The sequence below is a fragment of the Palaemon carinicauda genome, chromosome 34 (assembly GCF_036898095.1).
Source record: "Palaemon carinicauda isolate YSFRI2023 chromosome 34, ASM3689809v2, whole genome shotgun sequence".
Taxonomy (NCBI): Eukaryota; Metazoa; Arthropoda; class Malacostraca; order Decapoda; family Palaemonidae; genus Palaemon; species Palaemon carinicauda.
In genome coordinates, this window is record NC_090758.1 from 45,148,645 (window position 1) to 45,163,644 (window position 15,000).

At 34.5% G+C, this 15,000-nt stretch overlaps 2 protein-coding genes across 2 annotated transcripts in view; one reads left to right on the forward strand and one right to left on the reverse strand.

Annotated features, from left to right (window-relative positions):
* The window catches only part of LOC137626863 (uncharacterized), a 66,973-nt gene that overhangs the window by 11,979 nt on the left and 39,994 nt on the right, over positions 1–15,000 (forward strand). The window lies entirely within an intron of this gene.
* LOC137626862 (uncharacterized) lies at positions 2,512–6,130 on the reverse strand. The gene is made up of 4 exons (XM_068357847.1): positions 5,242–6,130; positions 4,489–4,652; positions 3,285–3,819; positions 2,512–2,645 (listed from the first exon to the last, which is right to left on the reverse strand). Exons 1-4 carry the CDS (start codon positions 6,128–6,130, stop codon positions 2,512–2,514), a joined length of 1,722 nt encoding a protein of 573 aa, XP_068213948.1.

Below are 15,000 nucleotides of genomic sequence, written 5' to 3' on the forward strand. Positions count from 1 at the left end.
TATATATATATATATATATATATATATGTTGCATGAAGACGGATGAATGAAGGAAACACCAATGTTGACCATCAATACATTTACTAACACACAACTCTATAAATAAAATATAATCTTAGTTAGTTAGAAAAAATAAACTTATGAACATTAAAAATAGAATATTTACATTTATACATAAACTTCACTTTGCTCTATTAGTCATAATGATTCTTTAAATGTCAGATTAGTTTACCACGTACCAGGAATAGCACAACACAAGAAACATAAGAGTCCTTTTTAAATCAGGATAACCTGCTGCCCGTGAGCATGTTATAAAGGAAGTGTTCCTTTTCGTGCAGACTGTTTCACTTAGTTTCCTGTTTGTTGGGTGGTCCTCTTCGCTTGAGTACTCTAACTAGGGAAGTATTGATTGGAGATGCTCCTAGTGGTAGTCTGGATATCCTGGGAAATTGCTTTTAAAAGAAACAAACAAGCGTATTGACCTTTCTCAAAGTTATAATCAACAACCTCTTCATAAATGTAACGTGCCAAGTTTAACATCATAACTAATGTAATTGTTAGGTTGTATACATTAACCCCCGTCTTATGTCGATGTCCTCATCGAAAAAATATTATAAAGTTTTACACTTTGTTTTCATTTGCTTTTTCCCTTTTCTCTTTCAATCTTTCGGATCTCCTAAGACGTTTATTAAAACTGTCATTTATATTACCTTTGTTTTTTTTATCATTACTTATACTAAGTGAAGGCAATGTTTCTCGTTCTTTTCCATTCCCATTTATCTTATCGGTATCAATACCAAATTTCCTCAAGACCTCTTCCATATCAGGCATTTCAACCTCATCTTCATCGGCAATTCTAGCGGTTGGATTATTAGTATTTACTCTACAAGACTTTAATGGTCTGATATTAGCTCTGTGTATTACTTTAGATTCATACCCAACTGGTCGTATTCTAAACAGGCCACATTTGTCATCTAATATTTTTTCAATGACCCATTCCTCACTCTTAAACCTATCCTGTAACTTTGTTCTCCCAATTACTTGGTTTTCTCTTATCAAAACCTTTTGCCCTTCCTTTAATTCATTATCCCCAGACTGTTGCAACCTGCCCTTTGCTTTCGATGTCCAGTTTTTAAGAGTGTTATGCCCTGCCATTTCCCATGCTTCTCTCTGTATCTTCAATTGCTTATTAATCCATTCCTTATCTCTTTGTGTCCCTCCAATATCTAAATCAGGGTCCCAACAGTCAATACTTAATTTTGGTTCTCTACCAAATAACAAAAAATAAGGAGAATATCCTGTTACTGAATGAGGGGTTGAGTTATAAATTGAGATTAGTGACTGCAGATATAAAGGCCATTTTTGCTTTTTCTCTTCATCCAGTGTTCGCAATAAACTATATATTGTTCTGTTTGCCCATTCTGTCTGGCCATTTCCCTGCGGATGGTAAGGAGACGTTCGAGATTTTGAGATATCAAAGATTTTACAAATTGACCGAACCAAACTGCTTTCAAAATTTCTACCTTGGTCAGAATGTAGTCTTTTCGGAATTCCAAATTTATAAAATACCTCGTTGACCAAAATTCGGGCCACAGTGGTAGCTTTTTGGTCTTTAGTAGGGAACGCCCATAAAAATTTGCTAAACATATCCGTTAAAACAAAAATTTGCTCTTTACCCGTTGAAGATTTCTCAACAGAACAGAAGTCCATAGCAATAAGTTCAAATGGTCTGATGGTTTCAATGTGAACTGGAGTTGTTTTAACACCCGGCATCTCCTCCTTTGTGGTCAAACATACTAAGCAATTTTGAATATATTCCCTTACAAAACCCCTAACATTTGGCCAATAAGCCCTCTTAGTTAAAACTTTCTCTGTTCTATCTATTCCCTGGTGACCAAATTTATCATGGAGTTCCAACAAACACTTTTTCCGAAGGCTTAATGTAACTGCTAACCTCCATTTTGATCTTTGGAATTCGTTGGTATCTACTTTATAAATCATTTCTTTTTTTATCTGTAAATTTTCTAATTCTCTCTTCCATGTGATTAATTCAGGTTGTAATTTGAGAATCTTTGTTTCCGCCGGTTCACCAAAAATCCATTTTCTAACAACTGTTAAAATAGGACATGTCTTTTGCTTGGTCTCTACATCCTCCCAGTCTAATATGTCCTGTGACATGATGACTCTGACGGAGTCACTTGTTACATAAGGTTCAATCCAGATATTATCACCATCAGGCTCTTCTGCGTCCCTAACCTGCCTCGAGAGCGCATCAGCATTAGAGTTTTCCTTTCCTGGCTTAAACTTTATTTCAAAATCAAACACTGCTAAATCCGCCACCCATTTCTGTTCAGTGTGATCTAGCTTAGCTGAACTCAAGTTACTAAGAGGCCCATTATCTGTAAAAACAGTGCACCTACTTCCAATCATATACATCTTGAACTTCTCAGCCTTTACCCAATGCAGACCACATAATTCCAACTTCCTTGAGCTATAATTTCTCATGTTTCTCTAATACTTTCTTAAGGATCGAGTAGCATAAGCTACTGGATGTAGCTTCTTGCCGCGTTTTTGTGATAATACTGCCCCTAGACCTTCAAAACTTGCATCGATTTCTAAAGTAATGTCCTTACCAAATTCAATCCCTTGCAATATGGGAACATTGATGAGAGATTGTTTTAACGTCTGAAATGCCTGTTCTTCTTTCTCCTGCCATTTATCCGCAACTTTCTAGCTAGATTTCTTTATTTTTCCCTCTAACAGTGTGTTGAGTGGTTTAGCAATTTGAGCAAATTTTTTTATAAAACGCCTGTAGAAACTACAGAATCCTAAAAAACCTCTCACCTCTTTTACAGTCTCTGGTCTTTTCCACTCTTCTACAGCCCTTACCTTTTCTGGGTCTGGACCAATACCGTCATTACTGATTATAAATCCTAAATATCTGACGCTAGTCTTCAGAAAATGACATTTATTCGGCTTTAACCTCAGGCCAAAATTTCTTAACCTTTTTAATAATAATTCAACTTTTTCTAAATGTTCATCAATAGAGTTTGTAAAGATAATAAGATCATCCAGATGAATAAGTAAAAAATCATAAAGAAAGTCTCCCAAAATGTTTTCCATACACCTCTGAAATGTAGCAGGGCTATTTGTGAGTCCCATTGGACACCTCCTGTACTGGTAATGACCCCAAGGGACAGAAAATGCTGTCTTATGCCTATCGTCTTTTTTTAATAGAATCTGATGATAACCTTGTGCCAAGTCAAACGTAGAAAAGAAGTTACCCCCTTCTAATACGTCCAGACTTTCAGATATTCTCGGTAGAGGAAAAGCGTCCTTGATAGTTATCTTATTCAGCTTCCGATAATCAATAGTTAACCTAAGCCCCCCTCCTTTCTTTTTTACTAAAATTATTGGTGCAGCATAAGGGCTTTTACTTTCCTCAATAACTCCTCTTCTTGTCAGATCCTCTAACAGTTCTTTGGCCTCTGGTATTAAGGCAGGGGCAATTCGCCTGTATGGCAGTTTAATGGGAGTTTCATTTGTTCGTTTTATTTCGTGTTCCCATCCCTTTGCTGTACCCAAGTCCTCTTCATGAAGCTCAAAACAGTCTCTATACCTATGAATAAGCTCTTCCACTTTACATAAGGCCTCTTCATTTATGTTTTCATTAACCTGTATTCCTAGTGCTTTCCTAAAATCCCTTAATTCTCTTTTTGTTAATATCTTATTATCTGAACATGTCTTTTTGTTTTCCACTACGGCTAAAGTTGCTTCCGCAATCCTTCCATTTGCTTCTATTGTTATTTCATCCTCATTCTAGTTTGCCAAACAAACAAAACCTACACCCCATTCAATAGCTGTAAAACTAGGAATTATATGTACACCTGGCTGTAGATCGTCAATTTTTTCACTTACAATGCCTTCTAGCAAAATATTCTCACTGGGAACATTCTTCAGTTTATCAATAAATACTTTGATTACCTTCCTACTTCGACCAGGGATTTTCCTATTTTGTGTAGGTACACAAATTGCATAACCTAATTTCTCATCGTCTGCCCAAACTTTGATGTTTTAAGCTACCCTTCGCATGCAACAATCTAACTTTTCATTTTTTCTCTTTTGACCACCACAGTCGATTCCATCTTCAAATAAATGTGATAGTCCCCATTCCTTGAATAAAGACATTAAAATATTCATACCTAGCAGACATTCTTGTTTTGTATTAATTCTTAGACCTCTCACTCCTTGATCCTTTTTAACGTAAAGTACACATTTCTCTACACAAATGTCATTAACATTCATATTTACAACTACATATCCTAAAATGCTCAATTCATTTCCAGCTATGTCGTATATGTAATTACTGTCCTTGTAGAGAATCACTTTTTTGGGTTTCAGGAATCTATTGTACCATCTTTCTGATATTAAGCTACAGTTAGCCCCAGAATCTAATAATCCTAGAACACTAACATCACCAATTCTCACCATCAGATTAAGGGTCTCGCCTCTCCTATGTAATTCTCCATTGTTTTGATTTTCACTGCACAATGAACGCACAAGGCCAACGACTTCCATTTCCTTTCCCTTACTGTTAAGTGGTTCTTCATTAGGCCGGGCGCTAATTAATACGCCCGGCTTTGCCAGTTTCCCTGTTCGGTTGTCTCTTCATCACAATGAATTTCCCTAACTAAATTTTCCCCTTTATCCTTACCAGACACTGAACGATCATAAAAGTTTCTTTGCTCATGATACATGCCTGGATTATCTAAACACCTAAAAAAAGGATGACCTCTTAAGCCACATTTCCAGCATTTACCTTCAAATTTATTAAATTCTTTTCTTTTTGCATATCCTTGTACTATGGCCATTTTCATCTTCGTTCATTTTTGTATTTGAAGGTTTATTAATTATTCTGTCAGCGTTACAGTTGCGAGCTATGTGACCTTGCCTTTTACAGAGCCAACAATAGAGAACTTCCCTCCTTTCAAAACTTCGCTGTTCTTCTTACCTTGAATCAAAATCTTTCAATCTATCATTAACAAACTTTCCAGCCTCTTCGAGGATATCAATGTTTTGTCACACAAATTTTGCCTTAACTCTGCTGCTAGATGCTTGTTTCTCATCCCCTTCACAAAAACTGTGTACTTTGTTCTCTCTCTCTCTCTGCGGCCTCCCTTTGACAGCTCTCTTGCACATCCTCGTCTAATTCATGAATTCTATCAACAAATTCCCACACACTTTCGTTCTCGCCTTGTCTTGCACTCCACAATTCTCTCCTTTTATCAAATTCATCCAAGCGTTTTCCATAAGTATTCATCAATATATTTCCTAATTCCTTCATGGTTTCAGGCTTCGCAGCCTTAATACGAGTTAATGCAGGATCTCTTAAACTTTGACAAGCAAACAATATTTTTTCTGTTTCATTAAAACTCAGCTGACTTGCATAGTAGTCTACTTGTTCCAGCCACCTCTTTATTTCTCTTCTAGTGCTATCTTTACCTGAAAATATTTCTAGCTGTGGTGCAGGTCGTGTGAATTGGATTTGAGTGTTTTCATTTTTTCTTTCCTCCTCACAGATAACATTATTTGATTTACTATTCCTCAAATTTGATACGAATATTTTCCTGTCCATTTCCGAGATTTTACTTTCGAGTACTTGTAATCGTATCTTCCACTCGTTCTCTAAAAGTTTACATTTTTCCTCACATCTACTCCTTACCTTGTTTAACTGAACCTCTATTTCATGTTTGTAATATGATGTGAGCTTGGCCTCCATTATTTCAAATTTTTTATTATATTCATCTCTGATTCTGTTTAATGTATACTGATAATCTCTTACTTCTTTCTTTTGCAACCCCCTTTTCCTGACATCATCTAGTTCATTAGCTAATACCTGATGCTCGTCATACATGAATTCAAACATATCATGAATATTTTCAATATCCCCATTCAATCTATCCACCCATTCTTCTAAGTCACATCCCACTTCCCTTCGTGTACCCTTGAACTTCCTCATATCTTTGTATGGTGAAGAATATTCACAGCTAATATTTCGCCCTATACTCCTTGGCATTGGATTTTCAGGAATATCCCTATCACTAGTGTCTCTGACGTCTTCCTCACTCATTATGCTATATATCTTTTGCCTTCAAGTAAAAATAGTTCTATATATCTCTTGCCTTCAAGCAAAGACCAACTATCAAATAGTTCGTACACTGAAAATTTCTACGTATTTACTGTCAAAATGCTAACAAGATTCATTGCACACCTAACTGGCACGAAACTAAAGAAGAGGAATGTTGACAGACCTGGTATTTGTGACTCGATGATTTCAGGGTTGTGCTGCAATCTGCTGGGCCCTCCTGGGCTGTGATGTTTCCGTGGATAACATAATGCTCTACTACCAAGTGTTGCATGAAGACGGATGAATGAAGAAAACACCAATGTTGACCATCAATACATTTACTAACACACAACCCTATAAATAATATATAATCTAAGTTAGTTAGAAAAATTAAACTTATGAACATAAAAAATAGAATATTTACATTTATACATAAACTTAACTTTGCTCTATTAGTCATAATAATTCTTTAAATGTCAGATTAGTTTACCACGTACCAGGAATAGCACAACACAAGAAACATAAGAGTCCTTTTTAAATCAGGATAACCTGCTGCCCGTGAGCATGTTATAAAGGAAGTGTTCCTTTTCGTGCAGACTGTTTCACTTAGTTTCCTGTTTGTTGGGTGGTCTTCATCGCTTGAGTACTCTAACTAGGGAAGTATTGATTGGAGATGCTCCTAGTGGTAGTCTGGATATCCTGGGAAATTGCTTTTAAAAGAAACAAACAAGCGTATTGACCTTTCTTAAAGTTATAATCAACAACCTCTGTAACGTGCCAAGTTTAACATCATAACTAGTGTAATTGTTAAGTGCTATATATATATATATATATATATATATATATATATATATATATATATATATATATGTATATATATATATATATATATATATATATATATATATATATATATATATATATATATATATATATATATATATATATATATATATATATATATATCTATAAATATATATATATATATATATATATATATATATATATATATATATATATATATATATATATATATATATATATATATATATATGTGTGTGTGTGTATATACATATATGTATATATATATATATATATATATATATATATATATATATATATATATATATATATATATATATATATATGTATATATATATATATATATATATATATATATATATGTATATATGTATATACATATATATATATATATATATATATATATATATATATATATATGTATATATATATATATATATATATATATATATATATATATATATATATATATATATATGTGTGTATATATATATATATATATATATATATATATATATATATATATATATATATATATATATTAGTGTGCTACTTTTATTAACACACATTGAGTATGTGTTGTTTGAGATGTTGAGTCTTGAAATAAAGTCATGCATGTTAACTTTAAAATGGTTTATTCTCTAAAAACAACAGTGTTAACATCTCCATCACAGGAGTATAGCTTGTTTGATCAGATGACCATTTCAGGTGAAGTATAGATAAGAACTGCCTAAAATATCGATATCACAGATATCGTACATTTAGTTATCTCAGCATTTAAACCCAATATGTAAACTTTACATTAGTCGAGGAAGACACCTGCATCCGGTGGCGACACAATCTTTCACATGGTATGCATTTGTGTTTATGCTTCATAAAAATGTTACATTGCTGAGAGGTGCAAAATGCATCCTGTTATGATTTTGTCTGACTACAGCTAATCTCACGCTAGCTTCTTCTTCCACAATGACATATTACGTCATGTGTTTTAAACATGTAATAACTAACTATTACATCAGCTCAGCCAGCTATCTCAATTTTTTTTTTCAAAAAATTTAACAACACGCCAAAATATGTTTATTAGGAGTATGGCTGGATATATGTATTATTCTTTGTTTAACTTTAGCCATAAGCAAATGAGGACGAATATCCAAACAGGCACATTAAAAAAAATAAAAACAATAATGCATATGAAAAGATATTACCAAAGCAAAGAAAAAAAATGCATGATAAATACAGATCACATATATGGTACATTGCTAGCAAATGATTATATGGTACCAAAAAAAAAATACTGATATACATATGATTCGGTAACTTGTTAAAGAATAATTGTTACCTTTGTCAGAAACATAGATTGACACAATACGGTAATTAATAAAGATATTTGTTACCTTGGTAAAGATTCAATTTTAGTGCACAAACACGAATTCCTGGTACGTACACGTACCACGGTTTCGTACCTATATATATATATATATATATATATATATATATATATATATATATATATATATATATATATATATATATATATATATATAGGGCTTATATATTTTATTAGATGCCCATAGATTCTGTTATTTTTATTTTTTTTTTCTCTTTTCTTTTAACATTCCGGCTTATATATTTTATTAGATGCCGAGAGAAAAAAGGATTTATTTTTTAAATGTTTTTAAATGTATTTTTAACAAAGCAAGTGTTCTATAGTCTCTTCAATTACGTATTACTGGCGTACTAACTGCTTTTCGTACACACGCTATTCCCAGACAATTTTACTCCTTTTAGCGAATGAAGTGGCCACTTTCAAACGGCTTTAAACTGAATTAAATAAGGAGTTTTGTCTGGACATGGCAAAACGTTCGGTTTTAGCTGCAAACTGTTCCTTAACCTACGCCAAACAAGGATGTTAACGGCGATAAATATCCTCACCGTCACAACTGTTCCTGCTAGTAGTATGGGGTGAAGAAATTCCTTATAAGTCAGTGACAGGTGGTCTATCTCGGTCAATTTCATCAACTGCTTGGCTACCTGTTTGTTGTATGGGAGAGGTAGTGATGGCATTGTAGTCGTCCACGTGAAGTTCGCGAAGTAGGCTCGTTCTCTGATGATGGTCTTGATCCCGGTCACCATGGAATTAGGGGAAGTCCCGATACAACCATCTGCTGCAACGAAGATTTTGGCATAGGACGTGGATCCGTCCGGGCATGATACATTGAAGCCGTCCTTGTCGTATCGTATCCATGAGCCGTTGTTCAGTCTGCAATTGAACTCATTATTGTCAAAGGGATAAAGCTTATCCAGACAATTTTCACTTGAATGGGAGAGAGCACCGTCTAGCACTATACCTAACTCGCATGAATCCATTAAGTTTTTATGGAATTCAAATGAGTCCGCTGTACATATTTTTCTATCCATTGCATCTGAACAGTGAGTTAATTGATTTAAGTCTTTATTGACCGTATATGTTTCCTTGTCTGGGTAAATCAATACGTGTCCTGTCAAACTGGATATTACTGGATTTGAGTGATTCGTCATGAAAGTCGGAAATGGTGATATCCTTTAAGATTGCCAGGCATCAGAAGAATCAAAGGGAATTGTAATCATAATCTTGTTATCTTCAACGCTTACTGTAATTAGGCTGTAATAAAATTCTAACCTACGTGCGTCTAACAAAGGAACATAGCCTAGTTTCTCCCGTCCGTTCTCCAGAACTAACTTTAAGTGTTTTATAGGCAACAAATGGGGCGACAGTACACCTTTAGTTGCTAACGTGATAGCTTCTGCATAATCTTTTGATTTCTCAATGAAATGTGAAATTCTGTTATGTATGTGATCTATTTTTGAATCATAATACGTTAACATTGCCAACAAATCCGGTACTTCCATAATCTGACTGATATTACTTGAATGTTCATTTACTAAATCCATAATTTGATTGATTGAAGCTAACTAATTCCTTAGATCTGACATAATCAATTCATCTTCATGAGTCAAGAACTCAATTTTCTTATTTTGATTACTAATCTTAAGACGATTGGAAATTCCTAAACCTAAACTTGCAATAGACCCAAAAATGTTTAATGCAGCAAAAATAAACGGGTTTCGTCTTTCTTTATGTTCGTGCCCTACAGTCCACATCAAAAGGTCACGAGCCAAAGATTCTGTCTCGTAAGTCTTATTTTGCAAGTCATCAGATAGCATCTCTGAAACTTTTAGTGTCGATCCAAGCGAACTCTCTGTGGTCAAATGAAAATGTCTTCTATGCAACTCATCTAATGAGACAGCAAACCTTGAAATGGCGCTTTTTAAGCTAGTGACATCATTCTCTGGAAGAAAAATTGCTTGCATATGCACTTCTACAACTACGTTGCTTGATGTAATAAAAACGTCTTCTTGTCTTTCAACTATAGTGCCATATTTAAAATCTATACTTTTACTTTTAGAGCTCGTCCCACACGAGAAAAATGTCTGAGCGAACAATATCACTCCCAACAACAAAAAGTTCATCTTGGAAACCTGTAACGAGAAAAATATATGTAATTACTCTTGTATTAAGAAGAAAACCTTTAATCATACAAATAAAAATCTTTCCCTCACTTCTTTCCCTCTCTTTTTTTTTTTTTTAATTTCTTATGTGAGCCAATGGTACTATTCTCTCATCCGTGGGTTGGGATACGTTTTGAACTCTAAACCTATTGGCCATTAATGTTTCCAAAATGTTAAATGGTCCTTCAAACTTAGGTGTTAGTTTATAATTGAGTCCTTTACGTACATTTACCTGTATGTATACATTATCACCCACGATATATGTTTTAGTTGGCTTCGCTATTTTATCCTGATTCCTTTTCATTATGATTTGTGATTCTTCTAAATTCTTTGGAAGGATATCATATCGACTTTTGCTTGCATTTATACATTCTTTTAAAGGATTTGATAGATTAGTTGTAGGCGTTAATACATGGAAAGGCGTTCTAACTGGGGTACCATACAATGCTTCATGCGGTGACATTTTAATTGATATATGATATGAATGATTCAGAGTACTCAGTACCGCAGGTATTGCAATATCCCAGTTCGGGTCTGATCCCCCTAGTGTTACTCTTAATATATTTAAATCCTTCCTATTTGCTCTTTCCACTAGCCCATTCGACTCTGGGTGATATATCATGGTATTTATTTTCTTTATGCTAAGGAATTCACACAATGAGGTAAGAAAGTGATTATTAAATTCTCCACCCGAGTCTGAGATTATCATGTGTGGAATTCCATGTTTACAAATGTAACACTCGTAAAACTTCCTAGCGCATTCAATCGCAGTTTTAGTTTTAAGCGCTATTAGTTCTGTATATCGAGTTAAAGCATCTACAATTACTAAGAGGTGCTTATTTCCTCTGTCTGACTCGTAAAATCCTGTTAACAAATCTAAATGTATTCTTTCAAAGGGTTGATTGGGCACGGGATACGCCCCTAGGCTGACAGGTGTTTTCGTATGCCCTTTGTTTTCCTGACATGTGCGACAATTAGCTATGTGTTTTTTTATATCTGTAAGCATTGTATGCCAATAAAACAATGATTTGGCTTTCTGTGACATTAACGATAAGCCCGGGTGTCCATTTAATGGATTTGCATGCAACCAATTCAGGACAGTGGAAATAAGTGAGATTGGTACTACTACCTGGTCGCTAGTTACATGTGGTGTATTTTGGGTCTTCCTTGTCACGGTCCTACACAGAATATTATCTTTGATTATATAATTCTGCTGCCTATACTTTATATATCCCTTTTCCTTATGATTGCCTTTCAAAGCATTTATAATTGTTTATATTTTCTGATCTTTTCTTTGCTCAGTCTGTAATAATTCAACACTCCAGCCTAAATCTTCTTGTTCCGATATCGTTTTAACGATAGGCATGGATGTTGATATATCTATTAATTCAGCTAAAGGCTCCGTACAAGATGACACGGGGTTGCATGATAATGCATCCGCAATATTTGCTTTCCCAGGTAAATACCCGTTTCTAGCGCCAAAATCTTGAATGATCAAATGCCACCGAGTTCGTTTAGGGCTGTGGTTGAAGCCTTTAAAGAACTCGGTTAGTGGTTTATGAGGAGTAAGAACCTTAACGGGATAACCGTATATCATGAACTTAAAATGTTCTAGTGAATTAACAATAGCTAGCCCTTCCTCGTCTATTACTGCATACTTACTTTCGGAAGTTCTCAGTTTTCGAGAATAAAAAGCTATCGGGAAAAATTGTTTATCATATTGCTGAAGCAATACCCCTCCTACTCCTAAGTCTGTGGCGTCTGTTGCAATGAAGAATTCCTTATCGAAGTCAGGAAATTTTAAGATAGGAGAACTACACAGTTCATCTTTCAAGGAAATAAACGCCTGTTGATGATGCTCAGACCATATGAAATCTACGCCCTTCTTCGTAAGATCAGTTAAAGGAGAGGCTATTATTGAATAGTTGCGTATAAAACGCATGTAATATCCACTACAACCCAGAAATTGCTGTATTCCCTTGACATTAGTAGGTAAGGAAAAATTAGGTATAGACCTTGGCTTGACACCATGAAACCCAAATATATTAATTCTGTTTTGAAAAATTCCCACTTACTAATCTTTACCCTTAAGTTATGTTGTCTTAATCTCTGTAGTACTAGTTCTATCTTACGTAGATGTTCTTCTAAGGTGTTGGAAAAGATTATAAGATCGTCCATATAGGCATGCAATATATCCCCTAACAAGTCTCCAAAAACTATGTTAATCATTCTTGTAAATGTTATGGGAGCACAACGTAAACCAAAAGGCATCCGTAAAAATTCATAATGTCCCCTGGTTGTGCTGAAGGCTGTGTATGGGATACTATCTTCTTCTAATGATATCTGGTGAAAGCCTTTAAGTAAGTCCAAACTGGTAAAATATTTATTCTGACCTAACAAAGACAAAATATCGTCAGTACATGGCACTGGGAATCGATCAGGGATCCTCTCCTCGTTTAGACGACGGAAGTCTACGCAGATACGCCATGTTCGATCTTTTTTCGGTACAACTATTAATGGAAAATTATAAGGGCGGTTTGATTTCCTAATGACTCCTTCTTCTAGCATTTTACCTACTTCATCATTTATTTCATTCTGGAATTTCATAGGGAGTCTGTACGAGGGTACATAGATAATTTTCTACTTGTCCTTTAACCTTATTTGATGCCTGATCACATCTGTTTTTCCTAAGGATCCATCCGTAGTGGAAAAAACATCATGATATTTAGTTAAAAGTCCAAATATTTTCTGCTGAATTTCTTCGTCTTGAATGTCTTTATTGATTTTATTTTTAATAGATTGCAAAAGGGATTCAGCCGCAACTGATTGAGCGTGATTGATTTCAGCAACGGTAAGAATACGATGTTTATAAACTTCTACATCCAAGATATGTTGATTTTTGTGAATTACTAAAGTGTTATTTAAATGATTACAGACTTCAATATTACATTGTTGATGTGAGCCTACTGTATAAATAGCTTGTGTGACAGACAATCCGTTAGTTTTCAAAGTGTCGGAAAGGATTAATATTTCAGATCCCGGAAATGTTTTCTTTATTTACACTATTAAATTCGAAGGTATGTTTGGCTCGATAGATTGCGTGCAAGATGATATTACGGGTGAATGAGAATTCTGCTGGTTCGCGTATATTATTTCTTTATTAGTGAGACAAGTTATTGGTTCTTCAACGTACGTTACGGTTACATTTGTCGTCTCCTTTTTATCCAAAACTGATTTTAAGGTATTAGAAGACTTATAGAATTTTCCTTTGATATACACGCCGTGCTTGGCAGGGGCTAAGATAATGTTTTGATTCCCCATAGATGAGTATCCTATAATTACAGCTGGATACATATCAATGTTTTGTACAACAACAAATGTATCGACAAACGTGCGTTTACCGACTTTGAATTGAACATGAGCTATGCCTATGACATTTAATTCATTATTTCCTATACCCGAGAGTCTCATTCCGGATTTTTCTATCGGAAAGTTCGAAAACAACAAACGATCTGTCCTCAAATCCATGATATTACGTGGACTACCAGAGTAAAAAAATAACATAAAGGATCTGTGTTCTAAATTTACAGCATATAATGTTGGTCGTAACTCATTTTGGCTTATTATTGTATGAATTTGTTGCAAATCTACGGGAGCTTGCACTGTTTTACTTAATTCGGCTGTGTTTCATAGGAAAATCTATTGCCTCACAATTATCTGATAAAACATTAAATTGATTATTCAATACTATTGATGTTGACGTGAATGACCTTGACCCAACATCACTCTCTTCCCCACTGGAGTTAATTATGTGGTATTTGCTTTGCTCTGCACATTCTGAAAATTAGTCTGACCTTGCGAGGTCTGGTTTGACGACCCAGGCTCAGCGTTATTCGAAGAAGTGTTTGTTTGTTTTTGACTCTGAACTACATTGACCTTTGGCTGTTTCTTCTTATTGTTAAAATGAGGATTTTTCTTTTTATTTCCATATGGAACTGACTGTGGAATTGGCTGTGTATCTCTAGGATTCTGTTGTGTCTTACGCGAGTAGCACTGACTATATGAATGAGTCGAACTATTATGTATCGAACAGAATTTTGTTCTGCAGTCCGCGATCAAGTGACCTTGACGTTTGCAATTATAACACGTCATTCCGCTACTTGACTATTATTAACTACATTTAATTGTTGTGGCTTTGTTTCATTCTTTGCAAAAACTTGAGTTAATACGGGATCTAGGTCAGGACACTTAGACATGTGTTTTTTTATCTGTTTATATACATCCAACTCCATACTTGCAGGCGTTAACTTTTTATCAAAACACCGCACTAAAGCTTCAGGCAACATAAGTGTCATGCAAGTTAAATACATTAATCGTAAAAAATCTTTCACGGAGATGTTATCTCTAGTAACCCAAGTGGAATTATCTAAAATATCGTGATATTCATTAAGCCTATCAGCGATGAGAGCTGCTCTCTCAATAACATTAAGCCGATTCATATT

Excerpts from the sequence above, each read along its gene's own strand:
- LOC137626862 (XM_068357847.1), bottom strand. The coding sequence starts at position 6,130 with ATGAGTGAGGAAGACGTCAGAGACACTAGTGATAGGGATATTCCTGAA. Across the intron at positions 4,653-5,241 it reads AAGACAAGGCGAGAACGAAA|GGAAACTGGCAAAGCCGGGC; the intron begins GTGTGTGGGAAT and ends ACAACCGAACAG. Across the intron at positions 3,820-4,488 it reads GCGAGACCCTTAATCTGATG|AATGAGGATGAAATAACAAT; the intron begins GTGAGAATTGGT and ends TTGGCAAACTAG.